Raw genomic sequence first — 22,510 nt, 5'->3', positions numbered from 1 at the left:
GTTATTGAGTTTTTTCAATTTTGACTGTTTTTACATTTTTTCACTTAATTTGCATATTTTTGGCAATGACAACTTCATTTGAACAAAATCTCATCTACAGCCCATCATCCATGTACACACCAAATATCAAGATGAAATGTACAGCGGTTTTGGAGTTTTTGATGTTGACGGACAGACATACAGACATACAGACATACAGACATACAGACATACAGACGTACAGACATACAGACATACAGACATACATACATACAGACATTTTCCTAGCCTATAAGAATAGCTTCCATTGCCATATATACATATGGCTATGGGAGCTAAAAATCACAATGGACCAAATTTGAAGGAAAAAAAGATGAAAGAATATTTGCTAATGTACACCACCTATGCATATATATAAACCCACTTGGATGTAACATTATTGCAAAGTGTGGACTTGCAGTGTCACTACAAAAAGACAAAAAAGTGAAAAATCACATCCAAAATGATTTCAATTTCATCACTATGCACATTTGAAGCAAAGTTGACAGAGTAGCTGGAAATATCTTGAAGATGAAATAGATTTATTCAAGTGATCATATATACACAATTATGGTATAGTAGGTTGGTTGAATATTATTGAGTGGAGCTGTTGATTCTCTCTAAAGGAGATCAGAAGTGTGCGCAATAACATTAGTACATAAGCGTTGAACGGTTACCCTGATTGTACAGTTTATAAAACGATATGAAATTTAGTCTGTCTGTTGAGAAATTTTAGCCACAGCATGCAATGACCATGTTACATATGTGGGAGCAGCTTGGTCACGCAAGCTGTTGGAAACAAAAATGTGCAAGTTGGCATCAGGTATTCTATTCTGAGACAACCTAATGTACCCTCTCTCTCTCAGAGTTCTATTGGCTGGCACCAATTTTTTCCCATGTAAAACAAACAACAAAATAAAAAGTCTTGGCTGCCATACTTATTCAACCATTTCCTGTGTCGGCTACATAAAGTAATGGGCCACATACAAGGTAAATATGCAAGCCTTCTAAATATTTGGGATACACCTGCAAGGGACTGTTCACAAAACAGTAACAGATATATGATAACAAAGTCACCCTATGGTGCCTCTAGCATGGAATAATCTACCATAATTAACATTGAGATTGTTCCACAGTACAGGGAATACAGGGGTGACAGGTATAAGACCATCATCATACCATATGTATGACGAGTGACACATCTAGCATGAGCTGTTTATCTAGTGGCGCTGGTCTTGAAGATCAGTTTCCAGGAAAGAGGGTTGGTTTTCTGACGGCGGCTTCAGTTTAATGCTGAACTGTTTAAGTGTTGCCTCCAATGCTTGCTGGTTACCAGAGAAGTAGCTAGATATTGCGTTGTGGAATAATAGTAGTTGCTTTTGCATCACTTTCACCTGTCAAAAAGACGATAAAAAGCAACATTAACTATTTAAAAGGCTTGAAAGAGACTATGTATATGTTGTACATCATTCACCTACAACTGTATAGCAATGCATCTTTAATTTTCTGTGTGTATCAATAATAAATGATTTGTTATCATGCCCATGATGTAAGGCGTGCAGAAGATTTTACCCAACACCATTGTGTGCAAAACAAAAACAAAATGTTAAAAGACTGTGACATCGTCCTCTTATGACTAATGTCTCCTTTTATATAAAACTATCTAAGATGTATGACGGCACACAGCATAACTTTTCATTTATGAACATGGCGTTTTCAAGGCAGTTCTCATAACTGCTTGAACTAGTGGTGTAGTTGCCTAACATACGCTATTCAACTGTTGTGATGTCATTGCCATTGCATTATGATATCACAGACCAAACAGAATTCTATGGCACTGTACAAACTGAAACATACAGCTCTATGTGTACACGCATGAACAGTGCATGTTGGAAGTTCAAGGTATCTGAGGATTTTAATGACAGTCATAGAAAAGTGTCTGCATAACAAAATACTACATTAGAGATAGATATATACATAGTGAAGGATCGCTTTAACCATGGCAACAGTTCAAGGAATGTTTCACATTACCGGTAACAGCCCATTGTTACAAGCATTCCATGCAAAAAGCCCACGCCACTGCACTGATTTCTATGCAATACATCATGCACACTGACATAAACACACATATAATACTGCAGTCTAAATGGGTTGTAATGGAAGGTAGATAGAATGATTGATTTGAGAAAACAAAGGCAACACCATGGTATACACATGACAGTATCGAGAATTGATCGAACAGATGGCACTACGTTGTATCATAAATAGAATCACTTATAATTCTTTCATGTCTTTAGAGCACACATTTGTTGTAAAATACTAGAACCAATTTAAAGGGAATTCTACTTTTCATTCAAATAATGAAATCCATGGGGGATGACTAACCAAATAATTACAGAATAATTTCAATGTGACAAAGTCAGGCACTTGTTGACTGTGGCAGTCACTTTCAATAATCTACAGTTGAGATAGAGTATAACCTGAGCAACTACAACCACAAAACCCTATTTAAACAAAACTTGATGTATAACAGAAAAATGCTGTAAACAATAGTGAAGACCTTGTCTTACAAATAGCTACATCCTGTTTTGAAACTCAGCCATTGTTGTAATTCTATGGCTACACATAATATCAGAAATGCCAACCATGGTTTCTTGGACTGAGAGCCACAAAAACAAAGAAAGCCTATGCAATGTTCACATGCTACTAGTTCCAAAGATGGAGTATTATAAACTAAATAATGATGTCTTTGTGTTCAGAAGCCTAGAAATGGATTACTGCCAATACTCGAGTCGTACAAGTCATAGAAAGGTTTGGAAATTCACAGGTTAAAATCATTCTTTTACAAACTTCTTTATAGGCAGAGGAATATACTTTTAAACAGTTACAAGGCATACAAGTCTACATATACTGAATCAGTGAGTCACTAGAACCAGGCAAAAGTGAAGTTTTCTAGAGGTGTGTGATGACATGATTCTGAACTGATGTGTTAAGTACAGCTAGTACCAAGGCATTGACAACTGATAAACCTTGTTGTCTGCTACTGAGTGTATTCAGCCTAAATGACATGAGAAATTATTGAAGATGGTTGAATTTCAAGTTACATGTATTTGTGTATAGGGTGTTTTGAACTATGTTGGACTTAGTAACTTAGTACATGTAAATTGTCACTCCTTGGAAGAAAAGGAAAAACTGCCTCCCTTTCTTATTTGCTCTACGTGTATGTTAACAGTACTATGTAAAGTCTAGTGAAGCTACACTAATTTTTTTAAATGTGACAAAAGAAAGGTTGCACAGGTTAAATTTTTTTCCAAAGTGAACCAACAGAAAAATTTAAGAACAGTGCTTTACATTTTCAATGAACACATGTCACAGTCAGCATGGAGATACCAATCAACCACGATAATCTTATGCTGAAGTGAACACATGTCATGTAGTTTTTTCTCCTCTGATGGTGACAATGATACATTTACAACAAACAATACAATACATGACAGACAAGTGAAATTAATAACACTGTACACTGCACACATAATGGCTGTGTTGACATGTGAATCCCTGTGAGTTGAACATAAATATGTGTTTACCAATAGGACGGAGGTAAGGGGACAATACATCAAAGGTTACAGCTAACAGAGCATTAAAACCATGGCTATACCTTGTTTTCTTCAAGGAATCTTAGTTTGATTGCAACATCCCCTCTCAGTTTATCAAACTTTTCTTTGTGCACATTGTACTTCCGTTTGGCCTCTTCAACCTTGCCTACTGTTGCAGAGTCCCTTGGTTGCAACTGCAGTGCTTCCATATCTGTCCTGTATGCATCGTATTCAATTCTGCAGGGAAAATATTACCAATTATGTTGATGCGGAGAGAACACCCAGGGCATGATACCCTTCCATAAACAGACAACCCTCAACATGGCTGTGAATGTACTTAGTTATTACATATAGTTCCACAAAAGTTAAAATTTTGCTTCTGCTCAAAGGGATTCTTGGGCAATTTGGTTAGATGGGAACATAATTACAGAGATTCAAATTGTCGTGCTGTAACTCTTAATGCATGATGAAGTGAGCATCACAGTTGCTCAAGTTGGTACAAAACACAACTTGTTGGAGATAATTAAAGTAGCACTGGCAATAATCTGCAAACCATGTCTCCATTAGATAATTATGAAAGGCCTGCCTATTGCGAATATCAAGTCATTATTCACAAGAAATGCACACAATCACAAAGTATTTTTCAAGTGCAATTTCAGGTTTATACCTTTTTCTCTATTGTTGTCAATAACTCAATGTCTAAACTAAAAACATCTCATTAATATGATACAACCACAATAATTGCCAACATGACACAATGTGTATTTAATAATGTGAAGAAGGTGTTGTCCCTAGACTCTTTTACAGCCCCTTGCTGGCTACACACTATGGTTAGTTTTTTTCCCCTGCCTGAAATTCTGTGAACGAAGCATTTCACAACAGAATGACAAAGAAGTTTATTCCTACCTAGCAGACTCATACTGATGGACTGTTATGAGGGTATCCTCCATGGTTTTATTACACAGGGTATTCACATTTGATGTGAAGAAATTCAAAGCTCCTAGAAGAGTCTCCCATTCTTGCATAGATTCCTCTGAGTCTCGGCATTGTAGGTGAACTCCTCCTGCAACTCGGGCGACTTCACGGCCAGGTCGGTGAAAGCTTCTCCCAGGGCACGCTGCGTCAGCACCACCTGGTAGAAGTGGTTTGTGAGAGCCTTGGACAACCGGAGAATGTTGGCATACTTTCGCTGGGTGTCCCTCAGAACCTCAATCTGTGCTTCCAGTTGTAAGTCGACTGTCCGGGACCCCCTGCCTAATTTCTCTGAGATGATCTGTCTTGTGCACTTGTACGTCGACACACCCCAGGTCTTCAGGGCGTCAAGTTTGGATTTTGAATTTTCTAAGAATCGCTGACTTCCTGGTACACCAGCAGTGCCCTGGCTGCTGCCGTATTGTGAACCACTGCTGTAGACAGTGCCTTTGCTTGGGTTGTATGCTGCAGTGCTGGAGGCATAAGATGGACTGCTAGATTTGTACATAGAGTCACCCATTGGTTTTGAAGCTAAGGAACAAAGATAACAGAGACATAAATAGCATTGTGTAATGTAAAAACATTACAATCAAAAACTGCTTACTATTACGATAAATTACGACTTGTGCCCATGAACTAAGGTTTCTAGACTGCTCTTGAGAATAGATATTTGTAGAAGCAACTTTTCACTTTTTTATGTATTTCCATAAACGTTACTTGGTATTGCACCTTTACCTGATAAAGCATGAGCAACTGCCTTGCTTTTGGGCGAAAACAAAATCTGACAGTATGAATCTAAATGTGCAATGTACGTCACACGCACATGATAAACATGTCAGGTTGCATTGATAACCTCAATCACTGGACACTGCAGGATGCTTGTCAGTATATGACAAGTGTATGATCTTCTCAACAGTACAATTCAACACGTAGAACTAGACAAGGTTACCAGTAAAATCACACTCTTTAACACTTAAAGTTTCTGCCACTCCGACTGATAAACATTTAACAAATTTAACATACATGTATGTTGCATACAATAATGAATGGAATTCTCTGCTACATGTAGATACATTTCTTCTATCCACAGAAATTTGTAAGGTATAACAACTACCCTATGCTACTTACACAAATTTTTGCTAACCTACCTTTCTTGTTTATAATGTTTCTTATGAAGAAACATTGTAGCATGAAATTACTAAACGGTGTCATGACTTTTGACACAAAATACACAGCACCCAAGATAAGGGCTTGTGAATTGTGTCGTATGTTAACACTCACTCACTCGCTCGCTGACGTGTCAGAGATATACAAAAAAAGATTTGTCAAGATGAAAGGGGAAATGATATATTTGCTGTAGCAGCCACATACTTGCAGGAGGAAAGGTATCATTGTCTTCTACCATACCATCTAGCAGGTCATTTTAACATGGAAGGGAAAGTTGACATAAATAGAAGTTAGATTATAAGTTACCACCGGTACTGTAAAGACTTCGCCCCATCCATGAAGTTAGTCAGGATTTTCTCATTTTGAACTTGAATGCACTTTGGACATATGTAAAATAATTTTTGGAAAATGCATATTCCTTGTTGCATGCATTTTGGCCCAATTGCACCATGTTAATCAATGGGGATGCAACCAGACTTTTGGTGTGAAAGTGTTAAATGTGGTTATTTGAGGCTGGGCTAATAATGATATATGAGGTCGGATACTTCATCAGTTATTTCAGGAAATACACTGTGAAGTGAATAATAATTGGTATGACACGACATTAAATTTGCCCACGCAAAAAAAATATCAGACTTGCAATCCTGTGTTTTCATAGTACTATCAATGTGCCTTAAGAGTTATTGTATGTCATTAATGTGTTAATAAAGCCTGTACAGAACTTTCAATTCCATGTTTTCAATTATTCTTGTTTGCCAGAAGAGCCAGAGCTTGAATAATTCAGTCATGTGTTCATGTACTGTAGGTGCTTTGCCATCTCTGACGGTAATAGGGTTGGAGTTGGTACAGCACCAATGCAGGACTGAATCTTTCAGTGTTGAAGAGCCAGTGCTAGCTACAAATGTTTGCAAGCTTGTGTTTGTACTTGTCTTTACCCTCATGCATTACCAGTAGATATACAAACTGGGTGATCTAGTGATTGCAGGGCAAACAACCATTTCAAGGTTTCGAGTAAAATGGTAGGAAAATACAGCAATATATATTTGACACAGGGTGACAGTGAATACATGAATAAACGTGTGCGGGAAGATTCCTCTTGCCAATATTTGTGTTCAAGAAAGTGTTTGAGAGAACATACTGTCAAAATTTCCAGATATTTGCAAGCAATAAATTTATTATGGTAGCTCACGCATCGAAATTGAAAGACTTAAATTTTTGCCCAGACTTTCCTCAAGGAAACTTTAAACCATTCCCTTTTGAAATCAGGAATACAAATCAGGGATTGCCATGCAAAATTTGGTACTGGATGAAACAAACTGCCAAATATTTCTTGACACTTGAAATTCAAAATGGCTGCCATCCCTTTGTTATCTCTGTCGGGGAAAATAGTTTTTGATTTTCATAAAAACTGAAGCCTGTGAAAAATTCATTTTCTCCATAGGATTCAAAATAAGCCCCCACAAGTGGTAGACCAAAATTGTATTGTAAAAGTTTGAGAGTTTGATTATTTGTCCCAGGTGCCTTCTACCTTACGCCTTGATGCTGGAATGATTTTGGCTTGCCCCAGCCCAAAAAAGTCGAATTCAGATAGCATGGTCAGCAGTTGTCAGACAATTGTTAGGCAGTGTTTGTTAGAGATCAAAGAACACTGCAATGTAATGACAAACAATTGAGTTTTGACAGTATCTTGACAAACATATAAATAAATTTGGTACTTCTGGACTATGGACATAATGTCTGTGAGTGAGTGCCACTGAAAAAAGGACATTTTGTCTAGTGCATTTGAAAAGTGGTTAGCATGTTATACAAGCCTTACAAGTATATAAACAGAGGACAGTCAAGGTTGTAGTGTTGTGACATTTTTCAAGTGATAAATGCTTTGCATGACACCACAATCACGTCAAAAATTTCACCTTGTAGACAGTTTGATTAATGCATTGATCAAACACTGGCATTTCTAAATGTATTCAATCTTGCTCATGTGTTAAAATTTTCACTACCCACATTTTTCCAGTTTAAACCGAACAAATGTGAAATTAGAAATTTCTGATTTTCAGTATGGGGTAAGGACACTCACAGCATTTGCATTTGTGTCAACTACATAAATCAAACTGGAACTACATGTGTATTGCTTTTAACCCTTTCACCCCCAGTTCCCTGTATACAGGTCCAACTTTACCATAGAAAACAATGGATTTGGGACAAACCATGGTGGTGAAAGGGTTAAGTAATACTTTTGCAGTTCAAAGTACATTGGCCTACTAATTTCCATGATAGAGTCTGAGAGACGTGAGCAGTACAGGATTTGCTATCATTCTTGATGGACAAAAAGGAAAACTGAGCCACTTTCAGCTCACTGAGTGTAAAAAAAGAGGAATGATACACAAAAACGTCACAACAGTACTGTTTGAGGTGAAGAAGATTGTTAAAGTCCGCCAAGGTAGGCCAGGTGAATGCCGCTATGGAGTGGTTAGCCAGCTCAGTCTTGTTTGTTTCCATGGAGTTTGATCTCTTTTGAGTGTGAAAATACTAAAGAGAGCATTATTTTTTGAAATGTGAAATATTTAGGACAGCACAGATGCAGTTACATGACATGAGCAACAGAGTTAATGAATATGATCAAAACAAATCAAGAGACACCCAAACATAGCATACAGCCACACACACAAACTCTATAAAGAAAATTTTGCAGCAAGAAGAAATGTCTCACATTTTAAATTTCAGTAAAAATATAAATTCTGACTTCTTTTTGTTAAGTTGCTATCCTCTATTCTTTCAAATGTATTTATTTTAAAATGAACCAGTTTTAAGTCTCTAACATACAAAGTGTGATCATCAATACATTTACTGACATTGTAGAAATGCTAACAACCTGTTTACCTACATGGAATGCACCTGTCAACTAAAATACATGCGTGCTCACATCTTTATCCACAAATAAACATGAAATACAACAAACACATGTACAACGTGTTACATGTACCTATGGCAACCAGTCAAAAAGCATGACGCCTGAACTGTCTGCTGTGTGAGCATATCAATGATACTCAGCTACAAATAAGATGTAATTTTTTTATCCTTCACAAATGTGATTACAAATGCTTGATGTAGTTTTATAGTTTATGCTCTACAAATATATATGTAGGTAGCTGAAGGAATATTTTAGTTAGTCTGAGTTTTTCCTGAACCATGAGATTACCCTATAGACAAGTAAAGCAAACGCTATAAAAAAGCTATTGGAAAATCAAGTTTTGCATTGAACCAAAACAAACTGCATGACCATGCAAATGAACACCAATGTCACCCATGCACACACGCATGCTTGTAAAGAAAGGCAGCAAAACTATGCTCAGTGTGTCTGTCAGGCTGTCATCTATGTACCTGCATCCGACTTTTGATTGGCTAAACGACTGGCAGCCACATCACTAGGGCTAATGGCACGAGGTGAGGAGGGAATGGTTGTCCGAGGCGGACTACTGAGGTCAATACCGGTAAACTGACCACTGGGGGAATGGACTCCTCCACTCTGCATGGTGGCCGGGCTGTCCGATATGTTGGGTCCATCGCGCAGCATGTTTCTTAAGTCCTGCTCAAAGGTGTCATCAGGGTCATTCCCATTGGGAGCCTCTACATTGTCTGAGTGAATATTGGGATATCCTAAATCTGACATCATCGGTTACCTGTAGAGAAAAAAAATGATAAAAAAAGTTTGTGTGAATAATTTTACTGCAGCAATTCCATTGTGCATGTCAACTGTTAGAATGTACCAAGATGTGATGGAACATTTTCTTTGGTCCAATTTTCTGTTGTTTTGTAGGTACACCTTGCAGTTCATTTTATCTCTATCCATCTGGAAAAATTATAAATTGTGTTTTCAAGACTGAGGTAACAGTCAAAAAATAGTGACAACATCACTGTTCGCTCCATATATTTATCAAAACAAGTCAACAATTGTATGAAACATGGACATACATATACAGACAGACTGACATACACAGACTGGCACAGAGTGATGACATTGACCCAAAGTGTGCCTTGGCCCATGGAGAGTAGCAAAGATATAACAAACAGCTGAAAGTAATCATAAAATAATCAAGAATAGGCCTATACAGGCACTGAGAGTGAATATGTTACAGCAATTTGATTAGTTTCTTTTCCTTTTCTACTTCTGTGATAATCTTTAGACAATCAATCTGCAAGGCAGTTTTATGTATTGACAAATATGTTATCTTTTACAAGCACACAGCAAACTGTTCTTGATTTTTTCATTTACAATATTTGACACAGACTGAAATACATAACATGCAACCAATGTTTACACTTTGCCCATACACCAGATACATGGAGAAATTTCAACATGCAATCATCAACTCAGAAACCCTACATGGAAAAGTAAACATTGTTTTCTTCCAGAACAGCTGGTGCATCCACATCTGGAACAACTTACAAACTTAACTAATTACACAAGGATGATGACACAAGAGATAAAGTTAAACTGTGGTGAACTTGACTATTCCTTTCGAATCCTTACCTAACTTGACATCTTAAACTAAAATACACTGCATGGTTAATGCGCACAAAAATACATCGGGGTGGACCATTTGATAAGGGACGGTGTCTGGAAGATCGATGAGGTACATTATCTTTTTTATCCAATCCATTGTACATTCTTTTTTCCCCACTCTCCCGTCTTTTCTTTTGTCAAACCTTCTCTGGCTGAATTTTTTATGGCATTTGTTTGGAATTTTTTCAAAATCTGCCAGGATTTTTTTACTGCATTTCAACACCAAATACAGTTTACCATATCGAATGCTTACTAAATCACCACATTATATACTCTTAGTTCCAGTAGGTATAAAATTACCAAAAACAATCTTAAAAATACAAAATGAAAGATATCCCAGTAACACTAACAGTTTCGCAAAGTTGCCCCAAAAATTCAAAATTCCGGATTTTAATTTAATTTCAATATATCTTATTAACAAAAATCCTAAGAATTGGTTTACTAAATATCAAAGCAATTGGTAAATTTTGAGAAATAAATTTTTTTACCAAAAATGAAAAAAATTGCCCCCCAAAATACAAAATTGCAGATTTCATCCTAATTTTAAATATATCTAATTAACATAAACCCTAGGAACCTGTACACTAGATATCAAAGCTACCAGATCAGAAGTTTTAGGAGAAAATTTTTTGACCAAAAAAGGCAAAAATTGCCCCAAAATAAAAAAAAAATTGCCAGTTTCAACATACCTTCAATACATTATATTGAGATTAATCTTAGATACCTGTATACCAAATATCAAAGCTATCAAATCAGTAGTTTTTGGATTAAAACATTTTTTATCAAAAATTGGGAAAATTGCCCCAAAATTACAAATATGACAATATCAATACAATTTGTACAAGCATGACTGAGGTCATCCTGAGGAACATGAATATTAAGTTTCATAGCAATCAGACGAGCGATTTCAGAGAACAAGATTTTTTGACTAAAAAAGGAAAAAATACCCTAAAAATACAAACATGCAAATTTCATCCTAATTTTTGCACACATAATTTAGAATACCTAAAGAAATCTGCATACCAAGTTTCAACCAAATCTGACCAATGCTTACTGAGTTTTAGCCATTTGCAGGATTTTTCCTTTTTTCCCCTCATTTGCATATTTTGGGCACTGACATGTTCATTTGAACAAATTCACATCTCCACCCCTAGGTGCACCTGTACACCAAATACTAAGACAGTAGGTGCTACGGTTTAGGAGTTTTTGATGAGGACGGACATACATACATACATACATACATACATACATACATACATACATACATACGTACATACATACATACATACAGACGACATTTTTCCACCTTATAAGAATAACTCCCATTTGCATATATACATATGCATATATGGGAGCTAACAGTCAACAAAAGGTTGATAAACGTCACTCCTATGCATTAAATTGAAGACATCTTGACAGACTTTTGACAACTTTTTAGACTCACATGCACTTACACTTTGGACAATGTACATGTACATCAACATGATCACACAAGCCTATAATAAAGTGTGATTACAAATGTACATCCTGTAGTTAGGAATGGCAAATCATTGAAATGTCTTCACAGACGAAAACCTGTTATACCTACATGTAACCATTCAATTGAACATCCACATCTACATGTGAGAGTGTGAGAGAGTACAATCTACCACTGGCTAGGATCAAGAAAACCATCATCTGTCCTAGCAATACCTACATGTAAACACATTTCCTTCATATAATACACATTCCTACTGTACAACACAGAAAATTTCTGATTAAATCTGATAGTATTTTATACTCTTACTAATTTTCTACATTCCTTTACACTTCAAAAAGTTACCACGACACACCAGACTCCCTATACTTTGGTGAGAGAAGACTGACAAGTGTTCATGTGCATATGCATATTAGGTCTGTACTCTTCCTCTGCAACAAATCTTGCAGAGTTGAATAATTTTTTTCTCAGAGATTTCACTGGCCTGGCTTTCTTGAGTTACATGGTGGAGTGTTATGCCTTGTTTTTAAAATCAGATGTTAAGCTTACATTGAATTAATCATTTTCATGTACTAAGTTGCAAAACTGCGTGTCCAAAGTAACCTAAGTGAAACCACCATAAACTAATTTAACCCTTTCACCACCATGGTTTGTCCCAAATCCATTGTTTTCTATGGTAAAGTTGGACCTGTATACAGGGAACTGGGGGTGAAAGGGTTAAAAAGTGAGGCTCCTTTGGAATATTTCATCATCTTACGTGTACCTTGAACAGCATGTAATATATCATACTTGTAATAATCAAATCTGACTGAACAACAGTACATGTAATTCTGATCTGACTGTTTGCTATTTTACTGTGTCATATCTCAAGGGATCAGCTATATCAACATTACTAATTTTCAAGAATTGACTACATTGCGGTCTTCTGCAGGAAGCCATGGCCTGGAGACGGAAATGATAGACAGTTACAGGTCAGGATATATCACTATATAAAGACATACAAGATTAAAATGCCTCGAAAGACAAGGCCTGCATACTAAATTGATTAATGATTGCTGTTAAAATACAAATGAATCACGGGATAGCATGATAATATATTTCCCCGTTTATCTCGTCATTTGTACGCAGTGCAGTATTGCATTTTCATTGCATTTTTCCCAGACAGGAGATGCAGACGTACTTTGTATCTGCTTACTACACATGTTCTACACTTCGTATTATTATTCTTCCTTTCTTGTTGTATGAGTACATAAATACAAACATTTACAATTCAAAGGTTGATCAAACCCCAAGAAAATTACTGTATTTGCTATGTATCTACTGATCCACAAAACAACATTTCTTCTCAATATGATATTTTATTCTGTAATTGACTTTGAATTCATGGGTACACATGTCTGATTCAGTTCATGTGTACAGATAACACTGAAGGGATTTCAAATTTGAAGGGGGAAATAATAAGTATTGCAAAATATGTGCATAATAAAAGGGAATATTACACGGCATTAAAATTCAAATGAGTTTCATTGAAAGGGAAAACCATGAACATCCATGCTGTCAGAGTGAAAAACTAATAGACTGCATTTCATGGCTGTAACAGCATCATTTGTAAAGGAAGCATGTACATACAAATACAAAGTGATAACATCAATGTACATACCTGGATTCCCCTAAGAAAGCTTTATTGTCACATGTGCCAAATTAAATACTACACAACATGTATGGGTGTGCCCCTTCTCCACACAATGGACAACTTAAATTGACAAATAAAATATCAATTCTAAAACCCTGCATGAAATAATTCATCTCTAAATGGCCAAAAATGTCCATATTCATATATTGATATACGCGTATGGTGAAATTACAATATTAATTTGACTATTTACTACTGGCATAACACTTTGCACATTTTGTTCTGAAAGAGTTAAATTTTCGAATGTTTTGGTAGAGACGAGAGAAGAAATATGCCCTGCCCACTAAATCCAACAAATTAATTAAGAACCTGACACTGGAAGGGCACATTTAATACACATAATACAACCACCCTGACTGACCTTCTGTTACTCACAAATATTTCATTAATTAATTAAAACTGCACACTGGTGAAAGCTACACTTTGCTTGACATTGGGCTTTTTTGATACCTTGAACTGCCATGTGTATCGATGTGAATGTATCATCAATCTTTATCCATAGAGTATCAACACAGCATTTATCTCAGGCCCTTTATGAATCTCTGTAAGATGTGCATTTACCCTACATGTACAGAGTCAATGGATGGTGAGTACCGTATATTTGCATGCTGTCATTATTACACATAACAAGTATAAATGTAACACAGAAATTTATGACATAACTTTCCTAATTTTTTGACAGTACAAAAACAATGAATTCTTTATCCTACTTTAGCATCTCTAGCCAGTGGGAAATCTTTAATTTCCAAATACATGTATCAACATGGTCCGTTAGGGGAAATGACAGCATCACTAATGCACATTTTACCATGGACGTGCAACAACGTATCAACTGACTACATGACAAAAATTTCGGACACCATCAATATTTCTGTACATGGCTACCTGTGCATGCGTACCTAACTTCTTTGCAGTTTGTTACATGCCATTCTTTAGGGACAAACACTGCACTCACTGCAGTGTACTAATATGCCTGATCACAAATCCACAAGATTCTCAGAATCCTATTTTAATGTACCAGTTTAGCAATGTTATAAGTTGCACTGGATGAAATAAAATTTTATGACATGATTCATCGGCAGGGAATGCTCAGGGAAGTACTGTTGCACTGAAATGATAGCTCAATTATCATCAAGCTTGCACATTAGTAATTACACTTAAACAGTCAGTTAAGCTACATGCATCTTTAGTGATGTATGCTTTATTTCAATCAATTTCAGTCACAACAAATGAGATGCCTATTATGTTAATCATGAAGAATGGTTATATGAGACGCAGACAATCAATAACCGAGTAGTTACATACATGCCATAGATTTTCATTGCATCATTTGTTAAGGAGTTAAAGGTACAATGTATACTGTCACCTATTCCAATTTTGTCACTGTTACCATGGAAGAGAAAATCTAACCAATCACAGATTTTAATGAGGTGGCCGCTTTTTAAATACAGCGCCCTAACATGGGCATTTGAATACCAAGGAATGCCCCGGCCCCTTGACCATATATGGGCTATTTAGATTACAGGTGACTGTATACCTTTAATCAGACCTGGTTCATAACTTACTGTATACATTACAGCCATCCTTCTTCACATGGTATACTTATATACAGAGTAATATTCCTTGTAATATAAGAATTTTTACACACAGTTGATTTATGAGAACTGTTTACTGTCAGATGTTTGTACAGTGCCTGGGAGTATGACTGAAAAGATGATTTGCAGTTGCTGCATTGATCTGATAGAAAATGGAAATTTTAAGAGCTGCTACTGTTGAAAATATGGTGGATTATTGGCAATTCAAAAAAGACTTACTCAATGCAATCAGTGTATCCTATGGACAGCTAAAGGAAGTAGAGGGAGTTGTAGGCACAAATTATGGTTGCTTTGTGGCAAATGCTGATGTTTGAAAGTTAAGGTTGTCAGGTCTGTTGGTCACTATGTCTTTCAGAGAGCATATGGCAAATAATCATAGATTGCAGCAGATTGTGACAGGAGTGTCTGTGACAGTGTGACAGAACCACATGGGGGCACACTGAATGTCATATACCAATATTTCTATGCCTTCTCATACCTGTACTTAATTTTAATAGTGATGTTAGTAATTGTAATACCTTGTGCGAAGGGCATCCTTGAGAGAGAAAACTGCTTTACACCATGCAGCATATTTACATGTATAAGGGACACTTGCCCCATGCCTAATAGTATGAAATACCATTATTTTGAAAATACTTCTAATTTGGCAAGGTCACATGACTGTTGACTGTACAAAACAATAGCGTATGTATTAAAATTTATATAACTTGCAGCTGTTCCTTTTGGTATACATAAACGGTAACTAATTTTCTTCAATCAGACATAATTGTAGCATGTGACTGTCTACTTGTAGATTATTTTAGATATAATAGCTGATATTACGAGAACATTTTATGAGCAGGGCTTGGGCACATGTTCCATCACCATCTAACAGTAATTGAATACAAACTGCTAATTTCATCACAACAGTTATAAAATTTAGGGTCAAACTATGGGCTTGCAATCAGTATCACAAATTTTGAAGATTTTACTTTTCCATAATACCACTTTTTTGGCAGATCAAACTTCTAGGAAGACGGAAGAGAAATGAGAAACCAGTTTGTGTATGAAGCATGCCATGTGTTTCTCTAAAAACATGCCGCGAACATCCAGCTGGCGTTCAGTCTGTTTGGGACACCTGCAAAAATATGTACCTGTAGCAGGAATCAATACACAACATGGAAAAGCACACTGCTGGTGTGTGTGTTCACGATTTGGTGATCAATACCACAATGATATACTCTACATATGATTTAAAATAATAATTAATAGATTCTTCTGAAAAAGTCTAAGGTTATTATCAAAACCTATAAATTACGAGACAAACATTCTGCAACCTATTAGCAACATGCAGGGGGAACAGTCAAAGTCTACACAGACGTAAATTTGCATTAGGTCAAAGGTTAAGATGACTCATATCTATGTGATTATTGTACATGTCACCAGAATGAAAAGACCTTGCAATGTTTGTTGAATGATCTCATTAAGTACATCTGGACACTGGACAGCCAACAAAATGAACACTATTTCAGAATATTTCCCTTGCTGATTGTATGCCTGTACAGTAGTTGCAACAGTGGAGATTTTCTTATTCTTTTTATGATATGAAGAGGCAAGATCTATTAAATTTGATGTTTCCTTCAGATACATAAATTTGGCACAACAGTTTATCTTTTATTTTGTTAATACTCCTGCTGGTACAAGCAAAATAAATTGTTCTCATTGGTTTTGAGTTACAAGTAAGGACGAATGGTGAAACATGAATATTACACAAGTAACTGGTATGATTATTTAATGTACAAAAATCAATTATGTGAACTAATCACAGAAGTTCAAAATCAATATATGAACACTCAGCAACAAACTCTCATTGAGTGTTAATTATAATGAAATCTATTTTCTATAAAAATGTAATTATTGGATATGTGTTTGAAGATAGAGTAACATAGACAATAGCCACACAGCTCTGCTGTGTTGTACATGATTAAAAATTCTCCCTTTAAATTATGAGATACTATAGACTAACATACTGTTATATTGTACTGTGCAGTGGTAGTAAAAACGCACTTACTTGTGTTTTATTATCATTAGATCTGTAGGTTTTTATTTGGAGATATTAGTCTTTGTGGAGTAGGAGGTTTATGAAGCTTCTGTACACTCCCAGCCCTTTTTCAATAACTAGTACGGAAAAACAACACAAGCACTGCTGGTGTGTTAAAATATGCATCAAAGAAATCATAACTAACAATTACGTATTGCAGTAATTGATTTCAAGAAACCAATGTGATAAAAATATCAGTTGCATATCATACTATATACACCATAGCTACATTGCTTTGACATGTTTTAAGGTAGAACGCACCTCGGGACAGACATTTGAACTCTCAAATTTTACAATTCTTTTCTGATATGCCACTCATTTTAAAGCTCTTGGTAAAAGAAAATGTTTCACCAGCTTAGTTTTTTGAAATTCGAAAATATTATTGTTTTTCTCCATAGACGTAACAAGGGGATGGCGGCCAATTTGAATGTCAAATATCGGTAAATCTTGGGTGTTTGTTTCTATTGTACCGATTTTTATTCTTGATTTTGAAAGAGAGTGGGTGAAAGATACCTTAAGGAAAGTTGTAGCAAAAGTTCAAGTCTTTCACTTTCGAGGCGCATACTACTTGAACCCTTTTAGTTGTGACTTTCTATGTAGCTTACCATAGCTATCCTTAATTATAGGGATTTAGGCCTGAAAGGGTTAAATACTGTACTAACGGTACAACATATTACAGTCAAAGCTACAACATATCACAGTCAAAGCCAAAATATGATTTATACCAAACTTTACCATCATTGTTCTCTTCTCTTGCTGAAAACAAGGTCAGAAATATCGCACACTGACTTGATCTGGGTCATTTAAAGACTTTCATAAAAACAGTTCAGACAGCAGGAACAGAAAAAAGCTTAGACACAATATAAAGAATTCAGACATTTATTGAACCAAGCAGTTGAGTGATAAAATTTCATGAAAATAAAGAGGCTTTTGTTGTGTGTAAATGGGGAAATAGGTGTATGCGTGTCATCTAAATTGCTCACTGATTATTGTCCCTTTCAAACTACAATTACCACCAGTAGTAAAACAATAGGAAGAGATCAAGTTTGGTTGTGAGGTGGAAATTTCAAAGATATCAAGTGAAACGAGTAGGCCTGAAGGTGCTTGAAAACAGAATCTAATCAAGTGCTGCAAACAGTGCAATGAGCGGTTTATCTCATTGAGAAGTATTGCAGCTCAATAATAGCCACTGCAACACCCAGGGTTCTCCACAAATGCATTGTAAGAGGTAGACCACCACTCTTCTTTTTTGAGGAATCAATTCATATGTTATAACAAAGCAAAACTTTCACAACAAAAGAATATGGAAAAATGTATTGGTATGTGAATGCACTGTCCCTCCAAATTTCAAGTCCTTGGCTGGAGAACATTGATATTTCATTGGAAGTGATCAGACTGATGATGGTCATGGATTTGCATGACAAAATGTATGCTTTCTGAGAAACGTCTCATGTTACCAGTTACCATACATACAGACTGTCAGACATTGTGAATTTTGGACAACATGTAACAATTTTAAATATATCCTAACAACCAATGTGAATTTGCCACTCAGAGGAAAGGAAGACTTGGGGGGAAACTGATACCTATACATGTATATGAAAATAATCAAGATTCATAAGCTGCTTTTGCATCAGCAATAGTATGTTTTGGCATTGTATGTAATAAACAGACTTGTTATAGTAGACTTTTTACAAATGTAGAAGCTATTAAAAAACTTCACTTTTTTCTGTTTGTTCATCTGTCACTGTCAATAAGCCAAATTCACTGGTTTAAAATGAGTAAATCACTACGGATCTACCATAATCATTTTAACACCTTGCACAATTTGAAGCTCCTAATATATCCATGATACACATGATGGTCTCTGACCTTTCTTGTGAAGACATACATATACCGGTACATGGTGATTTTAATATATCTGATAGTAACAGTGTGTGAAGTAGCAGCATGTTTCATAGTGATCTTCTGGCTACTTCAATTTTTCATGCTGCTTGTGAATGCTGTAAAACTTGAAAAATGTGACTTTTGCCCAATAAAAATTCCATGAATTTGCTGAAACTTGTCTTTTATTTGTGTGCTACAAGCTCATAATAGTGCATGGGGGAATTTTAACCTGGCGCTACTGGTAATATTAAACTGTACATGTCCTTCACAAGTAAAATGCATCAGATGGTGGACGTTTTGTTCCTACAAATATGCTAAGCAAACTGTCCCATGAGTTTTATGGTTTCATGACTGAAAAGGCTAATGCAATGGCAGTGATGTTCAAGTACATGATGTATGATGAATCAAGCTAACCTGAACCAGTCATCTATTTGATAAATATAAACATTATAATATGATATACAGATTCAGCTCCATCAGAAACAAGCAATGTGAGAGACAATACATTTAGACGTGAACGAGATTATATTCAAAGCAACCTACAACCTAGCAGCCAGTGATTGAAGAGAAATATCAATTGATCCTCCTCCTCTCAGCTAACAGTAGACTGAAAGATTCAGTCTTGTATGACTGCTTTGCCATATCTCTGAGATGACGGAGAACCCTGTTCATTTGTAGCAACTATATTTGGCTGACAGCATGCTCTATTTCCAAAGTCACTGTGAATAAAACTTTCTTTGAATAAGTTCCATTAGTAATAGTTTGTTTTCATTAGTCATGTGTTCAATATCCATCAAAAATTAGAACATAGATATCATTTTTGAAATATGATTCATAATGCCGGTAGCTTTGAACTCTTATGTCTTACAACATTTTTGGAGATGCCATGAGTCCTGTGGACACTTCAAAAAAATTCAACTCCGTAAAAAAAGCAATATGGTCAAAAATGTTGTGTCTTAATACATAAAACAAAAGGCTGTTTACCGGCTTCATGAACAGGCCAGAAAACAGTCTTTTGTAAATACATTGTAGGTCACTTTGAATACAATCTACCGTTGCAGTTACACAATACCTAGGACAAAGAGTTTTAGTTTAGGTTTAGGACCAGTCTCCTAAGTATTCATACATTCAAAAATTGTAGAGGATGTTCTACAAGTATTTAAGCAAGTCTTACCAGGATTCCTAGTATTTTACACATGTTGATCTTGGGTATAGTAATATGTACTTACACATTCAGAATCATGGATATATTTCCAGACCTTGAAACTGATAAAAAACACTGTATTCTACAAACAACAATCACAGAATCCGTCTCAATGGCCTTGGAATAATTCATTTTCAGTCAGAATTTATTAAAGAACTATAACCTTTACTGTCTAAAATTAGTTCTGTTGAAGAGGTCAGCATCATAGAGCAAGTCCTTGTATTACATTAGTCAATTGAACTATTCATAGTCTAAATATTTCACAATGGAGAGCAATAAGTTATTAAATGCTTTCCAAATCTGATTATCTTAGCCATGACAAGCACTGGTGCAAATATTGGAGAGGTTTATTTTACCTCCATGCTTAGACCTGCACTGTATCAGTATTTGCTGTTTTTGTATGCTGTGTGGTAAACTTGCACTAATTTCTGTTATCTGCAGGACATAACAAGATTAATAAGTTTTGACCAATAAAATATTCACACAGGATCAAGTCCTTTGGATTCGCTCAAAACTAGTATATTTCACAATAGCAAAAACAGCAATAAAGCTGGTTATGTTCCAGGATGAAAACTAATTTTTAGCGAATCTTTGGATGTGGGGTGAAAGGAATACCGCATAGACATGAGCCATCTGGTGTATGATGCATTCCTCTCAGGTACAAGGTCAATCAGGTACATTTACAAGGACTAAAAACTTTGTTTATTGAAAGGATTGCCTTCAAGTAGAATGGATAGATGATTGACTAAGAAGTTGCCACATTGAATTAACACCAACCTACTGCAACTAGGAGTTACCTTATTAATACAGACAACAAACACTGTAGAAATGTGAACATACAAACAAATTTAGAATGTGATCTCACATTGAATAATGAAAATGAAAGAAAATTTTCATTATTCAATGTGAGATTACTATTCTAAATTGTCTTTAATTTTCAAACTCAATTATCATTTAGCCTATCATGTTCATTTTTATTAAAACTACTCTTTTTTGGTGGCATAGTTAACTTCAGCAGACAGTTGTGTCTCTCGTATGTAGAATAAAGTGGTGTCCCAATATGGTGGAATTTAGCAGGACTCAAGTAAGTTACTCTATTGACTTATCGTTTTTATAATAACAACCAAGATGTACAATGATAGCTGATGTGAATCCTGAGATATCCCTTCTGTAATAAATAGAGTGTATATTAGATAATTGTATTGGGAACGGTGCCGTTTATCAAGTTTATTACAAAGGCAGTAATATGGACACCCCCACCTACATCGAACAAAACTGTTTCTTTCTTGATACAGTTAGAAGCAAAAGTTTCGGACCCTGGCTCACCTAGCTGTGTGCACGTAAGATTGGAGGTACAAGGGAGAGTGATACTACGTAGGTTTTTCTTGACCGGTCTTGACATGCCAACGCCCGGTCGACCGACTCTACTGTCCACGGATAAATATGTATTGGGTTAACTTCTCTGTAGTTTCAATTTCAGAACTCCTTCACAAGTAGTGTGGCATAAGGTGAGACTTGTGCCGTACAACTAAATGTGTATTTGTGGGGATGTCTGCAGAATATGTTGTCGAATTTAATTACTTCCGCTATTAATGAAACCCTGCGCGCCCGGAAGACGCAGCTACTACCGTACGGACTACAGTCGTGAAAGTTATTTTTAAACCACAACTTCCGACGCATTCAGTTCAGAAACATGCAGCATACTAAAATCGTACCGTTGGCGTATAAAGTTTGTTTCTTACGGTCTTAATGTAACGCTTCCCACGTGGAACCTCAGGTATGACTGTATGCAGCACAAAATGAATGACCAACATTTTTAGTAAAATCCAACTATATTGACTATCGCCGGTTGTCTTTCTGACCGGAGTCTCAACTTACCGTGATTTCAATATACAAAGATTTGGTGTTGCCTCCTCTTTCACTCTCGGCACCGCCGTGGCTTAAGAAAATTCCGGCTGACTCAAATTAGTCAATCATACGCCCTGTGGAACTGTAAGTCGGTATTTTCTTCACCACGTATGTGATTCTGTACGGCTGTGCACTTGTCTGTGCGTCGGTACATCCGGGTAATTCATGTTCGTAAATCACGCACTTTCTCGTTAAAGGCGACGTAAAACATGTGCGAGACTTCGTACAGCTGACTTCACGTTGCCCCTCATGTATTGTAACTTTACCTCATCACGGATTCTCGATTTCACGATGTCATCTGTTTAACGATTGTTGGTGTTCCGAGTATAGCGGACAGCTCCGCTACCAG

General features: G+C 36.1%; 1 protein-coding gene across 1 annotated transcript; it reads right to left on the bottom strand.

The window, feature by feature from the left end:
* Positions 1-325: 325 nt before the first annotated feature.
* Positions 326-22,278, bottom strand: LOC139131342 (arfaptin-2-like). Its single transcript, XM_070697358.1, is given in 7 exon segments — positions 326-1,412; positions 3,677-3,851; positions 4,521-4,626; positions 4,629-5,117; positions 5,958-5,996; positions 9,135-9,433; positions 22,132-22,278. Coding segments are annotated over 6 exon segments (1,275 nt in total). The 5' UTR covers positions 9,427-9,433; positions 22,132-22,278; the 3' UTR covers positions 326-1,238.
* Positions 22,279-22,510: the final 232 nt, after the last annotated feature.

This window comes from Ptychodera flava, chromosome 4, assembly GCF_041260155.1.
Source record: "Ptychodera flava strain L36383 chromosome 4, AS_Pfla_20210202, whole genome shotgun sequence".
NCBI classification, from domain to species: Eukaryota; Metazoa; Hemichordata; class Enteropneusta; family Ptychoderidae; genus Ptychodera; species Ptychodera flava.
The sequence above is the reverse complement of the archived record's forward strand: the minus strand, read 5'-3'. Positions and strand labels throughout refer to the sequence as shown.